The sequence below is a fragment of the Humulus lupulus genome, chromosome 6 (genome assembly GCF_963169125.1).
Source record: "Humulus lupulus chromosome 6, drHumLupu1.1, whole genome shotgun sequence".
Classification (NCBI taxonomy): domain Eukaryota; kingdom Viridiplantae; phylum Streptophyta; class Magnoliopsida; order Rosales; family Cannabaceae; genus Humulus; species Humulus lupulus.
In genome coordinates, this window is record NC_084798.1 from 95,060,483 (window position 1) to 95,083,273 (window position 22,791).

The window sequence follows — 22,791 nt, forward strand, 5'->3', positions numbered from 1 at the left end:
TCATGTTTTCCCATATTTCTTCTAAGGCTGCTATTATAGGATGGAAATCTTTAAATAGCCTAATTATTAGTACATATTGTTCCGTTGATCTTAACATTATTTGCTTAGCCTCTTGAAGGCCACCTATCTCTTGGTGGAACAAGAGCAATGTTCGAGTGATCCTTTCTAGTGCTCCTACAGTGTTTCTTGGCTCCCTTATTCTTTTTAAAGCCTTAATGGCTCGGATATCTTGGTAGGTTAAAGCTCCGTTCATACTTAACTGAAAACATAAACACTAAAGTTGTTAGCTATACACATAAGTAACATAACTAGTAACTTACATACTTACTTGGCGGTCAGATTCGGAGCTTTGAGCGTGTGTATCGAGGAGAACTTCATGCGAAGGAACCGTTGCTCTTATACCAAGTGTAATGACCCACTACTCTAGACTTTTGGACCATTAACGAAACTATACATACAAAACCTTAATAGAACTTACATTTGCGAAAATACCATAATTTTATTAAGTAACTTGTAAAAATAAGAGTTACTTACAAAATATCAAGAAGGATATGGGATCCCATTGTTTGAAAAACAAAAACATAACATGATTTAAAAATAAAGGGGTTACATAGTAAGTGCGGAAAATACATATAAAGACCATAAGTAAACGACTACATCCTCGAAATCGAACTCTCGACTCCTTGAATCCGTTCATCACCGATACACATTCTCTTAAGCGTCCACGAATCTTACCGCCTCTAAAGCTATTTTCCTGCACATAAAACAGAAAGGAATGAGCCTAATGCCCAGCAAGGAAAATCTAACACATAGTCATAAACATAAATTTCATAAGAAATGTAAAGACATAACATAACACTTATTACATACACATACTATAATGGCCATTATTACTTGGGGTCCCATAGACTAAACAAGTCATATGCCCATGAGATTAGTGGGGTCCTACTGGCTAAGTAGGTCATATGCCCATAATCTATTTGGGGTCTTGTTAGTCATATGGGTCATATGCCCAAGCCTACAAATATACATATTATAACACTTATCATAACATAAAAACATAAGATAACATAAACATATTACATATAGATTCTATCCTATTTTCCTTACCAAAGTTACCGGGATATGTGGACAGTGTTGGGACTTTGGAACACTCCTAATAATCATTATGAAAAAGAGTGAGTCTAATGAAGAAAAAGAGATGAAAAGGAATGGGAATACTAAACCATTGAAAAACATTCTTACCAAAACTTATGTGCTCAAGAACTTAGATTTCCTAACCAAAATAAAGATTAAGGTTAGAGGCTGAGTAGAAGATTATGAGAACTTAAAAGAACAAATACAGAATTGAACTAGAGTTTTGGGTTACCTTGAAGACTTGTAAGATCAATCTACACCTCAAACCGAAATACTCTAAAACCTTACTTCCCAAAGTGTTTGATAAGCTTATGATGATCAAGCTTATGATTCCCAAACCCAGGTGTTTATACTCTCACACTCACTTAGCACTTGCAGCCTCTGAACTTAGAGCAAAAGATGAATAATGGCTGGGTACTAGGTCCTATTTATAGAGTTTAGGAATGAAAGGATCTTGATTTTACTTGAATAAAAATAATAGCTTTTTAGGTGAAAATAATTTGAATAATCGTTCAACAGAGGCTGAAGACTCGTTCAAAAAGATGCTGGACTTATCAAGAGGTTGAATGGCTGAATGGAAAATGAATTCAAAACATTTCAAAATACACTGAAGGAGGCGATATATCGCCCCCTGTAGGCGATATATCGCCTGGGCCAGTATGCCCGAGGCAGTCGTGCATCATCTCGTGTTTTCCGTATCTACATGCTGCGATATATCGGCACACGCTGATTAATTAAACACGAAATTACACATTTTTAGCTAAGTTTGAATGGAGTAAACAGCCTTGACTAAGCCCTCAACGTATTTAAAGCTGCTGACTGACCCTATAGCATTCAAACTTTACCCTTATTAAATTTAATCCTCAAAATACTTAATCCTTAATCACCCATTCATAACATGTGCTTAAAATCCTATTGGTCCTTATCTAAACCTTATAGTATAACAAATATTATCCTTAATATCAGTCATATAATCAAACCTTAGGTTAACATTAATATTCTTAAACTATAGGTTAAACTTAGAAAATCTATAAGTACTACTATGAGTGTCCAAAAAATTCCCAGTCTGAACCAAAAATCCACAGTTACAAAGATAATGCTATAAATACTATAATACTACTATCTAACTAGCTAAGTAAAGTTCTTGGATTCTACAACTTACAAAGATACAATTAAGCTTTTGTAGTGGATAATTGTATCTTGATCAAATAAGCGGTACTTTATTTTTAAAAGAGAAAATATGAGTTATTTTGAGTTTTAAGTAATAAAGATAAGAGTGTCTTATAAGATGTGTGAAATTAACTTGACTAGCCCTAAGGCGACACTTTAATTGTCGGGTAGTTTTATCGTGGAATAGTAAATATTAAGTTTATGTGTTTTAATTGTTGCATTCATGCACCATGTTTACTTTCCGAATTAATGATATTTATTCATATACAATAAATTTTGTTTCTTTTATTTTTCAGTTATAAAAAATGTTGTCACTCAATTACTTTCTCATTATGTGCCCTATCATGCATCAAATGATTGATGAACATATTACTAAAGTGAAACTCATTGAAGAGGATGAAGGAGGATGGATTATTTCAACTATGTTTGTTTTTCTGGCTAAAATGCTTAAACATGTTTTTAATGAAAGACGACCCTATGCCATCATGGGATGCAAGAAAAGATAAACATGAGAAATATGCTAATGGGATGAGATCTAATCACATGGCAAGATTTTATATTCTTAGTACCATGGAAGAAAAGCGAAGGAGAAAGTTGGAAGGGATTGAATATGCACATGATATGTGGGATGTCTACGAGGATATACAGACAAGACCACATTCACGAAAAATGTAAATATGATTTGTTTTTACCTTAATCTTGAATAGTGGATTATAATGTATCATTCTGAATCTTTAATTTAGAATTCACTAATCATATTTTTTGTTCTTCTTTACAAATACTTTAGAAGTCAAGAGGAACTTGCAGATGGAGACAACTTAACTAGGGTGGAGAGAGAAAGTGCGACTAGTTCAAGAAAGCGTTGGGGACAGTCTGTTTTGTTTTTAGTTTTTTTTTATCTTATTGAAAGAAACTTTAGTTTTGTTTGGAACAATTTTTTAGTTTCTTTATTTCAGTATTTTAATTTCCTTTCATTGCATGTAGTGACATTTAAATAATTTTAGTAATAATATGATTATTTTTAATTTTCTTTAAATGGACGTGCAATTATAAACATTCGGAATGTAAACGCTTTTGCCAAATGAACGATGGCTAAATAACTCTGAGTTATTTAAAGTAGCTGAACTGAAAGGTAACAAAAGACAAAAGGTTTCAAAAGAGGATGACGCATATCTATTGTTAGGGTTTTATGCCCTAATTAAAACTCAGTTTTTTTGTAATCTCATTTATTATCAATAAAAGAATAGAAATCATTTTTTAACTTGGTCAATCACTTTGCTCACATGTTTTATTTTCATGATTATTTGTTTAATATAAACTTCTATTGAATCCCGAGCATATAGCCAATCATATTTATAGTGACATAATCATAGTGGAATATAAATATGATTATATGTTCAAAATAAGTTAGTCCTAAGATTATTCAGTGCACATGATTTACACTGACTTTCCAATCTACGATATGATCTACTTACACATTGTAGTGTTATGTTCTTTCTAGAATATTAGCAAAGTAGATAAGATCAGATGTGTTTATTACATCGGACTGGACCGATATTGATAGTTGATATGATAAGTAAACATACTGTTATTATCTATTCTAGTCATATCATATAGTTGACCATAGGTCAATTCAATCTCAATTCTAAGTGGTTATTATTCTATCTGATTGTATTATTTGAGTTCTTTGACTTGTTCGTTACCAGCTTACCCTACGGACTAGCCCATACATGCATCTTGGGAACTCGGTAGTATAATTGAGTGGGAGTGTTAATCATAGATATAAACATCTATAGCTTCTGATGAAGAAGTGAAATGATGGTTTCCTTTTAGTTTGGTTCAAGGTGCTAAATGATAGAGATCTCATTTTAGTAATTAATATTAGTTTACTGAAATATCATTTACAAGGAACTAAGTTTTTTAATGATAAAATACAATGAGGGGTAACACAATATTTTAGTCTCATCTCATTGTAGAGCGTTTATGGAGGATTGAGTGACAATTATGGTTGTAACAATGGATAATTAATAGCATATCTATATTTTTTATAGAACGTTCTATGAATTCAAAAGTGCAATTCTGAGTCTTTAGTGGAGTCACGAGGAATTAATAAGTTAGTAAATTTATTTGTTAGATTTATGATAACTTATTGGAGCTTGATTTTATAGGCCCATGGTCCCCACTGTACCTTGGATACAATCATCTAGATAGTCTCAATTAATTTATTTAATTATCAATTAGAATTATCAAAGTTGACTAGGCCAATTTTGGATAGTTTCACAGAGTTATGTAATTTAGAGAAGAAAAGAGAAATTAGGGAAGATTTATTAATTAAGATAAATTGGTATCTAAATTAATAAATAAGTTTAAATCAATGTTCAAATTATAAATAATTATTTGATAAAGGATTTAAATTATTAATTAATTAAATAAATAAATAGAAAATAATACATGCCTTGATTTTAAGTCCAACAGGTTTATAATAAAATGGGAAATTTCACGGGCCTATAACCCATGATAATTTTGACCTAGGGTTGTTAATTGACTATTATTTTATTGATTTTTTAATTAAATAAATGACCTAAATAAGTCTATAAAAGGAATGTTAAGAGAGAGTTGAAATTAAAAGTCAAAACACAAGATGACAGACACTGGTTTTCTAATAGTTTTTAGATTCTCTCTAAACATAAGTCATTTTCTAAGCCTTATTGTTCTTTTCTCTTCTTCTCTCTGTATCTATCTCATGTGTTGAGAATTGTCCACTATAGTCTAGGTGATTCTAAGGATACTTTGGATGGTTGTGAATAAAATTGAAGATCGGTTCAGTTTCTTGGTAATACTTTGCGACAGAAAGGATACAAAGGTTAGAGAAACTGAAGGAAGGACTCTATTATTCCGCTGCGTATAATGTAAGTATTCTTATCATTATTTCTCTTTGAATTCAATTTTAGAAACATGTTCTTTGTTATCTCATATTAATTTGTTTAATATTAGATCTACATGAAAATAAATAAAGATCCCGTATAAAAGTTTTTCCCAACATCTATGGCATCTAAGACTCGGTCATATTAGTCTAGACATAATAAACCGGTTAACAAAAGATGGATCATTGAGGGAACTAACTATTCGAACTCTTCCGGTATGTGAATTATGTCTAGAAGGGAAAATGACCAGACACCATTTCTCAGCGAATGTAAATAAAGCCAAAGAACCATTAAAGCTTGTACACAACGATGTTTGTGGTCCAATCAATGCACAGGCTAGAGGGGGTTATGAGTAATTTGTCACTTTCATTGACGATTACTTAAGATATGGTTATACTTACCTAATGCTTAGGAAGTTAGAAAACTTTGGCAAGTTTAACGACTTCAAAGTTGAGGCTGAGAAGCAGTTAGGTAAGACTCTTAAAACACTTCGATCAGATCGAGGTGGTGAATATTTGGATTTAGAATTCAAAGATTTCATTATGAAGAATGGTACTCTATCCCAACTCACATCACCTGGAATGCCACAGCAAAATGGTGTTTCAGAGAAAAGAAACAGAACCTTGTTGGACATAGTCAGATCTATGTTAAGCCACTCATCTCTTCCTTTCTCATTATGGGGACATGCGTGTAACGACCCAAATTTCCTAATAAGGCTTAGGGCCTTGATTAGGGAGTCAGGATGAAAAATTATGGAATTATATGATTATGTGATATTTATGTGTATTATTATGTGAATGTGTGAGTTATATCATAATATGACTAGATATACATGCTTAGGTGTATTAAATATGCATGTGGGCCCATTTCTGTTTAATTGGGCAATTTTCATATTTTGGCCATTTTGGGTATATTTGGCATATATGTGGTATATGTGTGGTGCTTTATTATTATTTGGTTATGCTTGGGTTACGCAGCACGAGACGATCCTAGGAAGCAAGGTAGTGGGAAAGTCACAACGGGATTCATACTTGACTCAGAGTGAGTCAATGGGTATTTAGCACATTACCGGTATATTAGGTAATGGGAATGATTATTTGATGATAAATTGGGAGTTAGTGAGATTAGGGGGAAATTCTGGGAATTTTGACTATTTTATCCCCGTGGGCGTTTTTGGGACCCTGAGCATTAGGATTTTCTTGAGGTTTCTTAAGCTTGAAGTAATATGTTAAAATTATAAAAGAACGTTCAGTACGTTCTCTCTCTCCCGTTATCCCTTTTTGACACCCGATCACATTTTCGAAGGAAACTTGAGTTTTAAGACTCGGATTCAAGCAAGGATCAAGGCATAGCTATTCTAGGAAAGATTAGAAGCTTATTAGTCGAAAGATTTAGTTGGGAAACAACTTAATCAGAGGTAATCCAAGTTTTAAGTTCTAAGTTTTTAAGCTTGAATTGGATTTTATGTTTTGATGAGTTTTTGGATGAATTGAAGCTTGGGTTTTATTGGTATTGGATAATTAGGATGTTTGGAAACTTTGATTTTTGAATTTGGATATGTTTGGGTAGGTTTTTGGAGGATATTAAGTGGGAAATATAGTAAGATATGGCTAGTTGCGTGGTCAAGTCGCGACCTTGTTCTAGCAAGTCGCGACTTGGATGAAGCCAGAAGCCAGGAGGAGGAAGGCTGGGGGGCGCGCCACGACCCAAGAGGGGTCAAGTCGCAGCCTGCCCTAGTGCCCAGGTAAGGAGGGCTCTTTGGCTTGGGGCAAGTCATGACTCACTAGGCCTAGTCGCGACCGGCTTGGGCATTTCACCTAGATTTGGTTTTTGACCGTGGGAACTTAACTATAAGGGCCTGTGATCGATTCCACTATCCAGTTGAGTAGGATTTGATGTCCTGGAGGCTAGGTTTGGGTTTGGAAGTATTTATTTACTCATTTTGATGAGGTGTTATATTATGGTTGTGACTAGGTTATCACTAGGGCCTTGGAAACAAGATCGTGCTTGTGGCTCATTTATTGGTAACCTGTGTTTGGACCAAAGGTAAGAAAACTGCACCCAGTATGTGATGCATAAGATACATGTGATTAGGGCATGGCATGAATGTTGAAAATGAGATTGATCAGAGCTTGAGTCTTTGTAAATGTGCATGATCATAATTATGCTAGTGATTGTTGAGTAAGCATGTTGAATGCCCTGTATTTGGATATTTGACATATGATATATGTCTAGTTGCACTGCTTACTTGTGAGTGTAACTGACCTATGAGTCATGAATCGGCAATGGTGTCAGTATTGACTGTAAAGCTGGGACTTATTAGTCAAGTTTGGCAGTAGTACTGAGCACTGGTCGTATGGTATTGGCTTATGAGTCAAGAACGGTATTAGCGTGTTTAACACAAGCCGAAAAGATTATATCTAATCGACATAAGCATTATCATCATAAGCATGAAATGCTTGACCGACCCTAATTTCGATGAAAACAAAAGCGTTTGTCTAGTCTAAAGGCTAGTTACATAGAGTCAGGGCTATAAGTGCAAGTGTAACAACCCAAATTTGCTAATAAGGCTTAAGGGCCTTGATTAGCGTGTCAGGAGGGCATAATTGGATGATATGGGATTTAAATGAATTAAAAGCATGATTATGTGAAAAGCATGCTTATATGATTATTTGGATATTTGTGATGCATGACTATGTGTATTAGTATGCATGTAGGCCCTGATTAGGTTATAAGGGCATTCTCATAAGTTTGGCCCGTCTAGGGCATAAATGTAAATATCTGTGATAAATTAATGAGACCACATTATTATGTGGATATATTTATAATCTGTGACTTAAGGCGATCCTAGTGAGCGAGTTAGCGAAAAGGTCACGACGGGGATTTATACCCGGCTCGGGGCGAGCCTAGGGGTATTTTTGGGAATTTAGGTAATATATTGGAGATTATTTGATATTGAGGAATATAATTGGAAACTAGTTAGATGTCGGGAATAAAGCGATAAATATTAGAGACATTTGAGGAATTAGCAGGAATTGGGTGAAATGACAAAAATGCCCCTAGGTGGATTAAAAGGCTTAGAAGTAAAGGGAGGGAAAATTGGTCATTTGGCTTATAAGGGATAAGAGTTAAGTTGCCTTATGCCTTAGTGGGAAAAGTCTAGAGTCTGAAGGAAAGAAAAGAAGAAGGAAAAATAGAAGTTCATTTTTCTCTCTGTCGGTTTAGGATTCTTCTCCATTCCTTGGGGTCTTTTGGAGCTAAAATTTAGAGGAGTTCTTGGCTAAGGCCTTGTGCTTGAGACCTTGATCAAGTGTGAGAATTCAGCAGGGATTAGGCATCCAACTGAGGTAAGTTTCTAGGGAGGTAAGTTTCTAGGGTCTGCTCTTATGTTTCTAGTTTTGGCTGAGATGATTTTCTGAACTGAGTTTTTATGGGGAATTAAGGGAATTAAGGCTGAGGATTTGAGGAGGAGTAAGACAAGGAGGTGTAGAGGCTAGCTTAAGGTCGACTCTCCATTGAAGGTATGAAATTCTAGCTCTAAAATCTAGAGGTTTTAGTTTTTTTTCTGAGTTTCTGAGTTTTAGGTCCAGCCATGGTGAATTTTGGGATTTGGAGTGCATGTGCTTAAGTTTTATGTGGTTGGGTCATTTGGGATGAGTTAAACATGTTGATAAGCTTGTTTTTTTTTTTGGTTGAAGTTTGGAAAATTTTTGGTAAGGTTTGGCTCGGGAAAATCGAAGGAGGGAAAAATGCAGGGTTGCTGTTCTGTGACTAGCGCTACAACGCTAGCCTTTGGGCGCTGTAGTGCTAGGCCATGTTGTTTGGGACATTTTTAGGTTCTGTTTATAGCGCTGTAGCACCCTCCAAAGAGCGCTGTAGCGCTACCCTGTTTCCAGAAAAGGGCTTTTGGATTATTTGCAAGGATTTTTGCGCGGGGGTTCGGGGTTTGATTCCACCACCCCGTTTGGTGGAATTAGGGCTTCCCGAGGGCTCGGGATTGCTCCTGAGGCTAGGTTTTGAACTTGAGGTTTGGTGATGATTCTGATCTATGGTTGTGACTAGGTGCTTACTAGGGCTCAAGAGGGATCATGCTTGAGGATCAATTGAACGAAGCTAGCAAATCTAAAGGTAAGAAAACTGCACCCAATTTTGTGTTTGTGATGGGACTAAGTGCTCCCGTTAACTGTATAATGTCATAGATGGTATTACACCATGGGACATGTGATAAACGACCTAAGGGTGCCGTAAATTATATTTGCGCACAGGGCACGGCTCGGCCACTGGTAGCCAAGGACAGCTTAATATTCACTGAGCTCGGTTTAAGCAGCCCGGAGTCAGTGGGATAAACAGAGGGTGCGACCTAAGGGCATTAACCCTGGTTATCATGTGTGGATTGATTATTGATATGGAATGATATACTTGGTATGCTGAATACTTGATTAACATGAATGCTTAAACTATTGAGTACATGCTTATGCAGTATGAGATATCTGATTGTCTGTTGATTGATTGTGCTTTGTTATTGTGTTTTCTTGTCGGGCCTTGGCTCACGGGTGCTACGTGGTGTAGGTAAAGGAAAAGGCAGGTTGGACAAATTCTGAGATGGAGAGCTGCGGGGTGAATGTACATAGTCAGTTGTTTGGCCACCACGGCCGAGGAGTGGAACAAGACGAAAAATGTTTAACCATCTATTTTGCCTTAGAGTGGCTAATCATTGTATCTAGATCTTGAATCTTTTGTAAACAGTCTTTAACTTATTACTTTTGGGATCCCATGTAAATAGAAAATGTTTATTTATAAGAAATGCAGCTTTTGAGACCAAAATCTTTTAACCCTAGTTCGACTATAGTTTCGGTAACACGTTTTGAATTAAATGACTTGATTAGCAAGTCTTGCACCTTTATAAACACATAGTGTAATGGTCTTGGCTATCCAGGGCGTTACAACTTGGTATCAGAGTGTCCTAGGTTTAAGGGTTCCTGAAGACTGGCTGGACATGTACATTCACCACGAAAGACAAGCTCGACTCAAGGTTTTGTAAATTGTGTATATATGACTATGTGCTTAAATGATTTCAATGAGATATGACTGTTAATATCTATTTGATTAATAGGGAGCATGAGATACTGATAGGGCCTGGCCCTTGACTATTGCATGATGATATTGAGGCATGCTTATCAGCATTGCTATGTATGTGAATGAATATATGGGTAAATATTTGGATAAATTGCTATATCTTGATTGTTTGTGAATGATTGGAGTTCTAGTGATGGATCATGAAAGAATTATTACCCTATCATCATAGTCTGATTGCCGAGTCGTTGATTGCAGATTGACTTGGATAATTATGCGTCCAAGAAAATCTACACAACTAGCTGGCAGGTTTGGGACTAGAGATGATGATCAGGGCCAGACCCCTCCGCCAGTCCTTGAGAACTGGCAGCAGCTTTTGGCAGACACGCAGGCTCGGCTACAGAGCCAAGATGAACATATTCGAATTTTGTGGCAGTAGGCTCCATCAGGGAGTGTTACCCCCATTGTGCCACCTGCAGTGGTACCTATTGTACAGCCAATTGAGGTTGGGAACAAGTGGGAACCGTTGTATGAGCGGTTCAGGAAACAGTAGCCCCCGGTTTTTGAAGGAGGACCTGATCCACTGAAAGCTAAACAGTGGATGACTATGATTACTACTATTCTAGACTTTATGAGGGTAGAGGGACATGACAGAGTGGCCTGTGCCACATATATGCTGAGAGAGGATGTCCGAATCTGGTGGGAGGTGGCATCACAGACCAGAGATGTTACTGCTTTGACTTGGGAAGGATTCAAGGACCTATTTAGTCAGAAGTACTATAATGTTGCCATCAGGGCAGCGAAAGTAAATGAGTACCTGTTCACAACCTAAACAAAAAAAACTAAAAAGGACAATAAAATAAAATCAAAGCAATAACTACAGAAACATCATAAAAATAAAATCAAAATCGTTTACTTTCAGTTGTTCCCTTCCCCCACACTTGTAGGAAACATTGTCCTCAATGCAAATAAAATGAAAGAAAAGAAAGAAAAAGATAAAGAAAAACTCCCTCAACCGAACTGAATCTTTATTAATTAGGCATCTCCTTGATCATCTTCAGCTTCTTCCTCATTTTCATCATCTTGCATCATGGGAATAGGTGGTGGATATGGTTGAATCCACTATGGTGCAGGTGGGTAGTTTGTCATGTCCAAGCCAAGGTGTATGGCATTCATCATGAAACAAACATCTTGATAACTAGCCCACTCAATCATGGGTTGTTGGTGTGCTTGGAATTCAGTACGGTGAGCATGCAACTCTTGAGATGTAGTGTACAGAGATTCCTCCACAAGTGTCATACGGTCTGCCAAGGTCATAGTTTTTGTAGATGGCGGTGGTCTAGTCTGAGTATGAGAAGATGAGCTAGCCCCTGCAGTGTCAGTGACCTTAAAGCGAGTAATGGAGGATCTATTCAGTATATGCATGGGTTGCAACAAAGGCTCTGAGGGATCCCATTTCACACCAGCTTGATCACACATGGCAGTAATGAGATGGGGATGATAGAACCCCTTGGAAACATTTCTGAAACTGCTCTGAATGGAAGACTTAATAATGCGTCCCACATCAATTGTTTTCCCCTTCAAGATAGCATATAGAAGTATAGCAATATCCACACTCACATCACTGACATGTTTAGTGGGAAATAATTTTGCATTAATAAACTTATGCCATGCTTTTTCAATAACTCCCATCACCTCTCTCTTAAATTTAATAGGATGACCTGTTTCAGTTAACTTCCATTGGGTATTTGGCTTACACAGAAATTGGATAATCTGATTCAAGTCAGGATTATCAACGATTTGGCTGTACTCATCATTGTCAATGCTAGGAAGCCCATAAAATTGATTTATGGCTGCACTTGAGAAGTTCACATTAACTCCTCGCACTGTAGCCATAGCTGTAAATTGAGAAATTCCATTAGCATAGAACTCTCTGACAATAGGGATTACTGCAGCATCTGGTTATGAACAAAATTTCGTCCAATGTCTTTTCTCAATCTGCTCCGCAATAGATGGATACCCATGACGAATCTCCATATCAAACCCCCTTTCTTCAATCATCGTTTTCTGTTTCACTACCGCATCTTGATAGTGTTTGAATGCCTCCTCATAAATAAATTTGGTGGCATCAAATTCAACTTCAGATGAGGAAACACCTTTAGTATTCTTTCGAAATCTCTTTGGAGCCATTCGTCAGTTCAAGACTCAAAGATAACCTTCCTTAAACACAAATAATTAAGCACTAAAAGAATAATTCAAAATACCCCAAAATATAAAGTTAAAATCTTCTAATTATTCCCAACAAATTTCTTTTAAACCAATAAACACTTCCTCTTCAAAAATATTCAATTAATTCCCCTTAAAACTGAAACATACTCCTCTAAGAACTTTCATCAAACACTTAGTAGGCAAAGACTAACCAATAGTGAAAAAGTATGTTTTAGTGTTTCAATCTTCCCAAAATTTGAAGTATTACTAATACAACAACATAATCACTTAATCTAAGTCAATTATCCCAATATATAAATATTTCATCCACCAAAAACCAATTAATACAAAATACCCAAAATCATACTCTTGAGTACTCAAAACCCAATAATCAAAGAATCAAGAAAAGGTACTTACTTGTAATTGACTATAGAAAGTCTTTGAAAGCTTGATAATACCAATGAAGCACCTTGAAACTTGTTGATTATTCTCAATTGTCAAATTTAAAATTTATGGGACTTAAGGTTTTGAAAGGAAATTTGTGTAGACAATGGGGATTTTGATGATAATGTGTGAAAAGTTGTAAAAAAAAAAATTGAATATTGATGATAGGACTTAATGATTTTTGGGAAATAATTGGAGTGAAAATGAGAGAGAAATGATGAAATGATATGAAAAAATGAGAGTGATTTTTCGGTTTTGGGTCTTTGGGTCCTTGTATGTGTGGGGAGTGAATTTTTTTTTTCTTTGAAAACGTAAAGTGGCCGCGGCCTGAGCTTATTGGTGGCCGCGGCCACTAGTCTCGGATCTCCAGGTCGCGGCCACAGGCCATTTGGCCTCTTTTTTTTTTTGTTTAAATGTTAAAAATTAAAAATAAAACTAATTTCAATAAAGTAAAATAAAATAAAAATAATAAAAATAAAATCTTAAAAATAAAATACATAGAATTTAGCTAAGTTTAACGTCGCTAGCTCGACGTATAACCTTTTCATACCTCATCAATATATTCTGGATCGAAGAGGTGAATCACAGTAGTGTGTTCCTCCTCGAAAGACTCATAATAAGGCTTCAATCTCTGGCCATTTACCTTGAATATTTTTCCCGTTGATGGACTTGAAATTTCTACCACTCCATGAGGATAGTGATGTACCACTATGAATGGTCCAACCCATCGGGACTTCAACTAACCCGGAAATAGTTTGAGGCGAGAATGATACAATAATACTTTCTGTCCCGCATCATATGTTTTCCGAATAATTCTATTTCAATCATGAAATGCTTTGGTCTTTTCTTTGTAAACCTTAGAGCTTTCATAAGCATCATTACGAATTTCCTCCAGCTCTTGTAATTGCAGCATTCTTTGTTGGCCTGCATTGTCCATCTCCATGTTACACTTTTTCACAGCCCACCAAGCTTTATGCTCCAATTCAACCGGTAAATGACAAGGTTTTCCATATACCAACCGATACGGGGACATACCAAGAGGTGTTTTATAAGCCGTGCGATACGCCCAAAGAGCATCATCTAATCTTATACTCCAATCCTTTCTATTTGGATTCACTTTCTTTTCAAGAATAGACTTGACTTCTCTATTCGATACCTCGACTTGGCCATTTGCTTGTGGATGGTAAGCAGTGGTTACCCTATGAGTCACTTGATAACGCCAAAATAAGGTTTCAATCATTTTATTGCAAAAGTGAGTACCCCGATCACTAATTATTGCCCTTGGTGTACCAAATCGCACAAAAATATTCGATCGAATGAACTCAACCACTGTTTTAGAATTATCCGCTTTAGTTGCATTTTCTTCCACCCACTTAGACACGTAATCCACCGCTAAAAGAATATACTCAAAACCGAATGATGATGGAAACGGTCCCATAAAATCAATGCCCCATACATCAAAAATCTCAATAATAAGTATTGGAGTTTGGGGCATTTGATCCCTAGCAGTAATATTACCAACTCGTTGACAACGGTCACATGCCTTACAATATGCATATGAATCTCTAAAGATGGTAGGCCAATAGAAACCACTGTCAAATACTTTATGGGCTATTCTTTTTGGACCAAAATGAACTCCACAAGCATGAGAATGTGAGAAAGCAAGAATAGATTGAAATTCAGAATCGGGAACACACCATCGAATGACTTGATCAGCGCAATGTTTCCATAAATAAGGCTCATCCCAAATATAAAACTTAGCATCATGCTTAATCTTGTTCTTTTGAACTTGTGTAAGGTCTCCTGGTAACTCTTTAGTGGCTAAATAATTAACAATATCCGCAAACCATGGAATAATTTCTTTAAGAGCCAGGAGCTGCTCATCAGGAAAATTTTCATTTAATTGCAAATTATCTTCATCCCGAATAAGTCTACTTAAATGATCAGCCACCAAATTTTCTGATCCTCTCTTATCTTTTATTTCAAGATCAAATTCTTGTAGAAGTAAAATCCACCTAATAAGTCTGGGCTTCGCTTCTTTCTTAGCTAGTAAATATTTAAGAGCTGCATGGTCAGTGTAAACAATAACCTTAGTTCCAATCAAATAAGACCGAAACTTTTCTAGAGCAAAGATAACCGCTAAAATTTCTTTCTCTGTAGTAGAGTAATTTAACTAAGCATCATTAAGAGTTCGAGAGGCATAGTATATAACATGAGGCACTTTACCAACTCTTTGCCCAAGAACCGCTCTCACAGCATAATCACTAGCGTCACACATTATTTCAAAGGGTAAATCCCAGTTTGGTGGCTGGATAATAGGTGTTGATGTTAAGGATTCCTTTAATTTATTGAATGCAAACAAACATTTATCACTAAATTCAAATGCCACATCCTTTTGAAGAAGATTGCATAAAGGAGAAGCAATCTTTGAGAAATCCTTTATAAACCGCCTATAGAAGCCTGCATGACCAAGAAAGGATCTTATTTCTTTCACACTTGACGGTGGTGGAAGAGAACGAATGAGATCAATTTTTTCCTTGTCCACTCCAATCCCTTTTTCTGAAATAACATGCCCCAAAACAATACCTTGTTGCACCATAAAGTGACACTTCTCCCAATTCAATACAAGATTATTGTCAATACATCGTTTAAGAACTAGAGTTAAAATTATGGAGGCACTTATCAAAAGAATCACCATAGACACTGAAATCATCCATAAACACTTCTATGATGTTTTCTATGTAATCTGAGAAAATACTAACCATACATCGTTGAAAAGTGGCGGGAGCATTACACAACCCAAATGGCATTCTACGAAAAGCAAATGTGCCAAATGTAAATGTGGTTTTCTCTTGGTCTTCAGGAGCAATAACAATCTGATTATAACCTGAATAACCATCAAGAAAGCAGTAATAAGTATGTCCCGCTAATCTTTCAAGCATTTGATCGATGAATGGCAAAGGGAAGTGGTCTTTTCTAGTTGCAGTGTTCAACTTTCTATAATCAATACAAACTCGCCACCCTGTTTGGACTCTTGTAGGTACTAACTCATCCTCATCATTCCTTACCACAGTGATGCCTGATTTCTTAGGAATTACTTGAACTGGACTCACCCACTTGCTATCTGAAATAGGGTAAATCACACCCACACTTAAAAGCTTTAATATCTCCTTCTTAACTACCTCCATCATAGGTGGATTTAACCTTCTTTGAGCTTCTCTAGAAGGCTTGGATCCATCTTCAAGGAGAATATGGTGCATTCACATAGTTGGGCTTATCCCCTTGATATCTGCTATGGTCCACCCTATGGCTGTTTTATATTCCCGAAGTACCCTTATTAAACGCTCCTCTTGTACTTGGGTAAGTTTTGTGGTGATAATAACTGGTAATGTCTCTGTCTCACCCAAGTAGACATATTTGAGATGCTCCGGTAGTGGTTTTAATTCAAGCTTGGGTGGTGATTTAACAGATGGTTGAAGCTGCTCACAAGAAATAGGCAACTTTAAGAACAACACTGCTTTAGAAACCTCTCCACCACTATTAAGTGCAGCCATTGTCTCCTTTAATTCAGTGGTGATAAAATCTTCTTTCAAATCTATTGATTCCCTCAAAACAATATCTAACCCATCATCTCCATGTAAATCTAGAATTCTTTGTGACAAAGAATCCAGAATATCGATTGAAGAAACTGAATGAACATCACTTGGATACCACATAGCCTCAAAAATATTAAATCGAATCACCTCACCATCAAACTCCATGGTCAAAGTTCCCTCATGAACATCTATCTTAGTTCTAGCTGTCTTTAAGAATGGCCTTCCCAATAATACTGGTGTAGAACACGGAATTGAGTCATCTTCCATATCAAGAATGTAAAAGTCTACCGGAAAAACCAATTCATTAACTTTAACCAATACATCCTCTACTACTCCCCTTGGATAGGCATTAGAACGATCCGTTAATTGTATGATCACCCCCGTTTCTTCTAGTGGTCCCAAATTCAAAGAGGCATAAATAGAGTACGGCATTACATTAATTGAGGCACCCAAATCTAACATACATCTTTCAATTCTTTTATTGCCAATAGTGCAGGGAATAGTGAAGGTGCCAGGATCCTTACACTTTGGTGGAAGTTTCTTTTGAAGAACCGCCGAAACATTTTCCCCCACACTCACCTTTTCATTCCCTTTTAACTTCCTCTTATTGGTGCATAACTCCTTTAAAAACTTTGCATATCGAGGTACTTGTTTAATAGCATCAAGTAAGGGAATATTTACCTCAACCTTGTGAAAAGTCTCCAATATTTCGTGTTCAGCTTCATCCTTCTTGGTCTTTCTCAAACAACTAGGAAATGGAGGAGTAGTGACATAAGTGGAAATAGTGGGTTTAAGGTTTGGTGATGTGGTTGGGGTTTCATCTTTGTCTTGTTGGGCAGATTGGGTCAGAGATAATGGTGCATCATTTGAATTTGATGGAATAGTGGGTGGATCGTAGGTCTTGCCATCTCTTAGTGTGATGGCATTAGCATTTTCCCTTGGGTTTCGTACAGGCTGTGAAGGTAATTTTCCTTGATTCTGTGGCCCATAGTATTCTCTAAATTTTTCAGGGACACATGAGCGCCTTGAAGAAGTGCTTGAGTTTGCATATTGGAGGCTACTAACTGTTTTAGCATATCTGCCATTGAAGGTTCTTGAGCTTGTGAGATAATAGGTTGTTGAGGCTAAGGTGTATAAGTTTGTTGTTGCCTTTGTTGATAAGGAAATCCTGGTGGTCTAGTTGGTACAGTTTGTTGTTGATTCCCATATCGAAGATTAGGATGATCCTTCCATCCTTCATTATAAGTTATAGCATAAGGGTCATACCTTTGCCTAGGTTGCCTTGGGAATCCCCCCATTGCATTTACATGCTCATTGGTATCCTCTTGAAGTGTGGGACATGCATCAGTAGAATGCTCCACCAACTGACATATGCCACAAGGTCTCACTTGATGACCTAAAGCCATTTGTTGAACCATACTAGTTAAGTGCGCCAGTTGCTGTTTTACTTTAGAGTTTGTCTCATTTAATCCCTTAACTGAAACTTCTTGACGAACTCCAAACTGTTGAGAATTAGCTGCCATATTAGAAATTAAGCTCCTAGCTGCAGCAGAAGTCTTGTCCACCAGTGCTCCCCCACTTGTTGCATCAATCATGCTCTTATCCAATGGAAATAGTCCTTCATAAAAGTATTGGATTAGGAGTTGTTCACTTATTTGGTGGTGGGGGCAGCTAGCACATAGCTTCTTAAATCTCTCCCAATGCTCATATAATGACTCCCCAGTCTGTTGGCGAATACCACAGATTTCCTTCCTTATACTACCAACCTTAGATGCGGGGAAGTAACGCTCCAAGAACAATGTCTTCATTTCATTCCAGGTATTAACAGTTCCAGGTAGAAGGTAATAGAGCCATTCCTTTGCACCATCCTTCAAAGAAAATGGAAATGCTCTTAATTTAATCTGCTCTTCCGTTACTAAAGCTGGTTTCATACTAGAACAGACTATGTGAAATTCAGTCAGATGCTTATTTGGGTCCTCTCCTGGTAGCCCATGGAAAGATGGTAATAAATGTATGAGGCCCGATTTGAGTTCAAAGTTAACGTCCAACGCCGGATATTGAATACACAGAGGTTGATGGTCTAGATTCGGCGCTGCCAACTCTTTCAACGTCCTTTCTTGTGCCATCTGAGACTTAACTGATGTTTCAGAGTCAGAATCGTTTTCAGATGGTAATGGTATTTGTACTGGATTGACTCTCTTTGAAGGTTGAAAGAGTGGATTGTCAGTGATAGTCCTTGAAGAGTGGGACGACGATGTCTCAAGATATTGTTTTATGGCTTGTAGTCTTTCTTGAGTATCGTCGTCAGACATATACACCTACAATCAAGAAATTTAAACTAGTGAGTATGTAGTTAATTAAATTGAATAATAAAAATGACTTACAATAGTCTCCGGCAACGGCGCCAAAAATTTGATGCGTGTCGTATGCCGTATCAAATTTAAATATATTTGTTTTTCCACTTACACCAGCTACTTCAGTATAGCGGTAGATAAGGGTCGAACCCACGAGGACTATGATCAAATTATTATTCAAAATAATATTAGACTGAAATTAAAAAAGGGTTTTAGTTTTAATAGCTGAAAACATAAAATGAAATAAATATCAACAATTGAATAATTAAGGATATAACGATATTAAAGAAATAGTCAAGAATTACTCTCCACCTTCAACAATCAATCTATCAACAATGATGAATAATATTCCCTATTCCCAATTAAACTATTAACCCCGCAGATAACACTTAAGCAGTCAATTATCCCAATTTCCCTAATATAATTAATTAAAGCTAAGCGCTCTTAATTAACCCTTTTTACTCAGCAATAAACCCATTAAGCACACAATCTATTTAACCTAGTAAAAGCATTACACTTTGTGGAAACAGGTTAATCTAAGCAACAAATTCATTAAGCATGCAATTCATTTAACCTAGGTTCTATTTCTCATCACAATTAAAATACCCGTCACAATACCTTAATTGCAATTTATCACTTTACTTAGAATCCTAAACTATTAGGTGAATAGAAATCCTAAGATGATTATAGAACAATGCAAAACCTTAATTAGTGGCCATCTAAACAAGATTTTACAAGATCCATGACATTCAAATAGAAAAATAGAAGCAATTTAATATAAGGGAATAAAAGAAATAAAATTCATCAATGCATTCAAGATATCATGTCTAAGGTTTTGAAATAACCCTTAACTATAAAGAAAACTACTCCATAATCATATTCATATTCATAAACATAAATATTCAATGAAAATAAAAGAGTTTTGAGAAGAAAGAAAAACTAGATTGAAGAATATAGATGATGATGTTTTTTCCTCCTCCTCTGCTGCTCTAGTCTCTAAAAATCGCAATCCAAATTTATGATAAAAGTTAACCCTAATCCCTTTTATAGCCCCCAATAATTACATTTAAAATTTAAATTTTAAAGAAAAATTTGTCGCACGGGCGCAGCCAGTGATTCTTGATGGCCGCGACCACGGGTCATATTCTGGGCCATCTTCGCGCAGAGGCCACGGCCAGGAGATCATAGTGGCTGCGGCCAATACTCCCTGTCTCCCAGGCTGCGGCCAGTAAATGCTGGTGGCCGCGGCCACTGGTCATTTTCTTCTCTTATATTTTTTCTTCATAATCTCCAACTTAGGCTCAATCCTCGGGTTTAGGGACTTCGAAAACACTTCAATCTCGTTCAAAACTTCATTTTCTCAAGTCATATCATTGCACCTTCATTTTTAACCACAAAATTGTATCAAATTCATCAATAATACCTTATAAAATATTTTATGACTTAAGAAAACAAAAACTCGTAAAACAAAGCTAAGAACACCTAAAAACACTTTAAAGGAACATTATCTAAACACGAAAGGATAAAATATATAATATCCAAAATACCCTTATCAATATCCTATATTTTTAGGAATTCAAATTCCTTGAAAAATATCTTATATTTTTAGGAATTCAAATTACTTGAAAAATATTTTGTATTTTTTGGAATTAATATCCTTGGAAAATATATTATATTTTTAGGACTTCAAAATTCCTTGAAAAATATTCTATATTTTTAGGAAATTAATTTTCCTTGAAAAATACGTGCCGAGAAAATTATCGATAGTTGATAAAAGTACTATGTAATGTCTCGAGGGACTTTCCTTTTACAGTACTGCTACGATATGTTTCTCGGGCCAGATCAAGTTTACTGTAATTACGATAAACTTGGGGGGGAAATGTTATCCCTCAAAAATCAAGAGATGACGTGGCAAATGAGAAAGTGGCACGTGGCATCACAAGTAAGGGAAAACGACAAAGTATTGAAAAAAGATCTATGAGCAAAAAAGATAGGTCCAGGACCTATAGGGAAGTCGACCAGGCCTATACCCCCGAGGGGTGGTCGCCCTGGCCCTAGCCCCTAGGGGTGGTCGACCTGACATGCTCAAGAGCTACATGGGTGGTCGGCCCACTCTATTCTTCATAGGGTGGTCGGCCTAAACTCCCAAATACACTTCATTGGATAAAGTTCACGCTCGTTCAAGCTGAGATTAACAAACCTAGCACCCAGAGGATCAACAGGCCTAGCACCCAAGCTTTGATGGGTCATCGAGGCTAGCACCTAAGTCTCATGGACCAACTGAGACTTAGCATTTTCCCAAAGGTTTCAATCGTGCATCGTCTACCACGATCCAAAGAAACAACGAGAAGACCCACGGTCTCATAATCATGGGGAGGTGGACACGTGTCTCCACTACCCAATAATCGTGTACCAAACCACGATCCTAGTATTACTGATCATGTAACAGCCCCTAGGTACTATAAATAAAGGACCCAGGGCTTCATTGAAGAGGACCTAACAAATATTTTGCGAGAAACTCTTGGAAAATTAGTAACGAGTGAATACTTATAATCATCCGTGTAATTGTCTATCGAGTGATTCAATACCAAAGACTAAATGGATTAGGTTATTACTGTTCATTAGAACAGGGCTGAACAAATATAAATTTTATGTGTGTTTGTTTAAGATATTTGTATTCTGTCGTATATTATATTCATTTCGTTCAAAATGTGTCGTATATTGTACATACGACCGTTGGCCAATTTCGCAGGTCAACAATTTTAATTGGGAATAAGGGAATATTATTTATCTTTGTTGATATATTTATTGTCAAAGGTGGAGAGTAACTCTTGACTATTTCTTTAAATCGCAGTTTTCTTAATTCTTGAATCGTTAATCTTTACTCTTTTAATAATTATTTTATTCTATGTTATCAATCTTTAAAAACAAATCCCCTAGTTAATTTCTGTTTATTTCTTATTTTGAATAATAATTAGAATCATAGTCCTCGTGGGTTCGACCCTTACTTACCGCTATACTGAAGTAGCTGGTATAAGTGATTAATATAAATAATTAAACTTGACACGCCATACGACACCTGTCAGTAGTCTAGATTCGGACCACTGATGTGGATACACATCTTGGTAAATAATTTGTATATAACAGTGATTATATATGACATGAATGATGTGAATTAATTATCTTTATAAACTTACCGTTTTCCATAAAGGTTTAATTCACGTCTTAAAAGATGATCATTTGTAGATCATTCTAAATCATGAGTTATCATGAACTCCTATTTATGTTTATTGAGTCTTTTGATTCATTCGTTAAGGTCTCTTGATATAATTAGGCTAGTGACTTTTGTCATGAATATAATGAGGCTCAATATCATGAATGGCTGGAAACATGATTTTACAATAATGGAATCCATACTTTCCTAACGGTTCGAATACCGGTTGCCTTAAGAGTTAATTCTGGGACTGAATAGTTATTGAGCTCAAATCTATAATTTGATTATAGATTAATTATTCACTGGTGAATTAATGGTACTTAAGGAACAAGAGGTAATTATAAGGACAAAACGGTAATTTTGACCAACTCTAATTAGCAAACCAATAAATGGAGAACATAACTACATTTATTGATTATATCAATGGACTACAAAAGAAAACTGTGTAAATATAATTCTATAATTACTTAGAGTGCAATTCCATATTTATAGTGGAGTAATAATGCAATTAATAAACAAGATTATTGACTTAAAGAGTTTAATACATAATTTGGTTTATTGAAGCTTCCTATTATAGGTCAATGGTCCCCGGGTCGCCTCTGTCATACACTGTCAAGGGAAAGGATGTCACAAGAAAGATAATGGAGAAAATAACTAAATTGCAAATGAAT

The 22,791-nt window shown here is 36.2% G+C and overlaps 1 protein-coding gene across 1 annotated transcript; it reads right to left on the reverse strand.

Annotated features, from left to right (window-relative positions):
- Positions 1–16,216: 16,216 nt before the first annotated feature.
- Positions 16,217–18,864, reverse strand: LOC133785308 (uncharacterized). The gene is made up of 2 exons (XM_062224554.1): positions 17,702–18,864; positions 16,217–17,630 (listed from the first exon to the last, which is right to left on the reverse strand). Exons 1-2 carry the CDS (start codon positions 18,862–18,864, stop codon positions 16,217–16,219), a joined length of 2,577 nt encoding a protein of 858 aa, XP_062080538.1.
- Positions 18,865–22,791: the final 3,927 nt, after the last annotated feature.

Coding starts and splice junctions, on each gene's coding strand:
- LOC133785308 (XM_062224554.1), bottom strand. CDS start 18,864: ATGTCTGACGACGATACTCAAGAAAGACTACAAGCCATAAAACAATAT. Junction 17,631..17,701: donor GGATTTCCTTATCAACAAAG/GCAACAACAAAC, acceptor CTTCAATGGCAG/ATATGCTAAAACAGTTAGTA.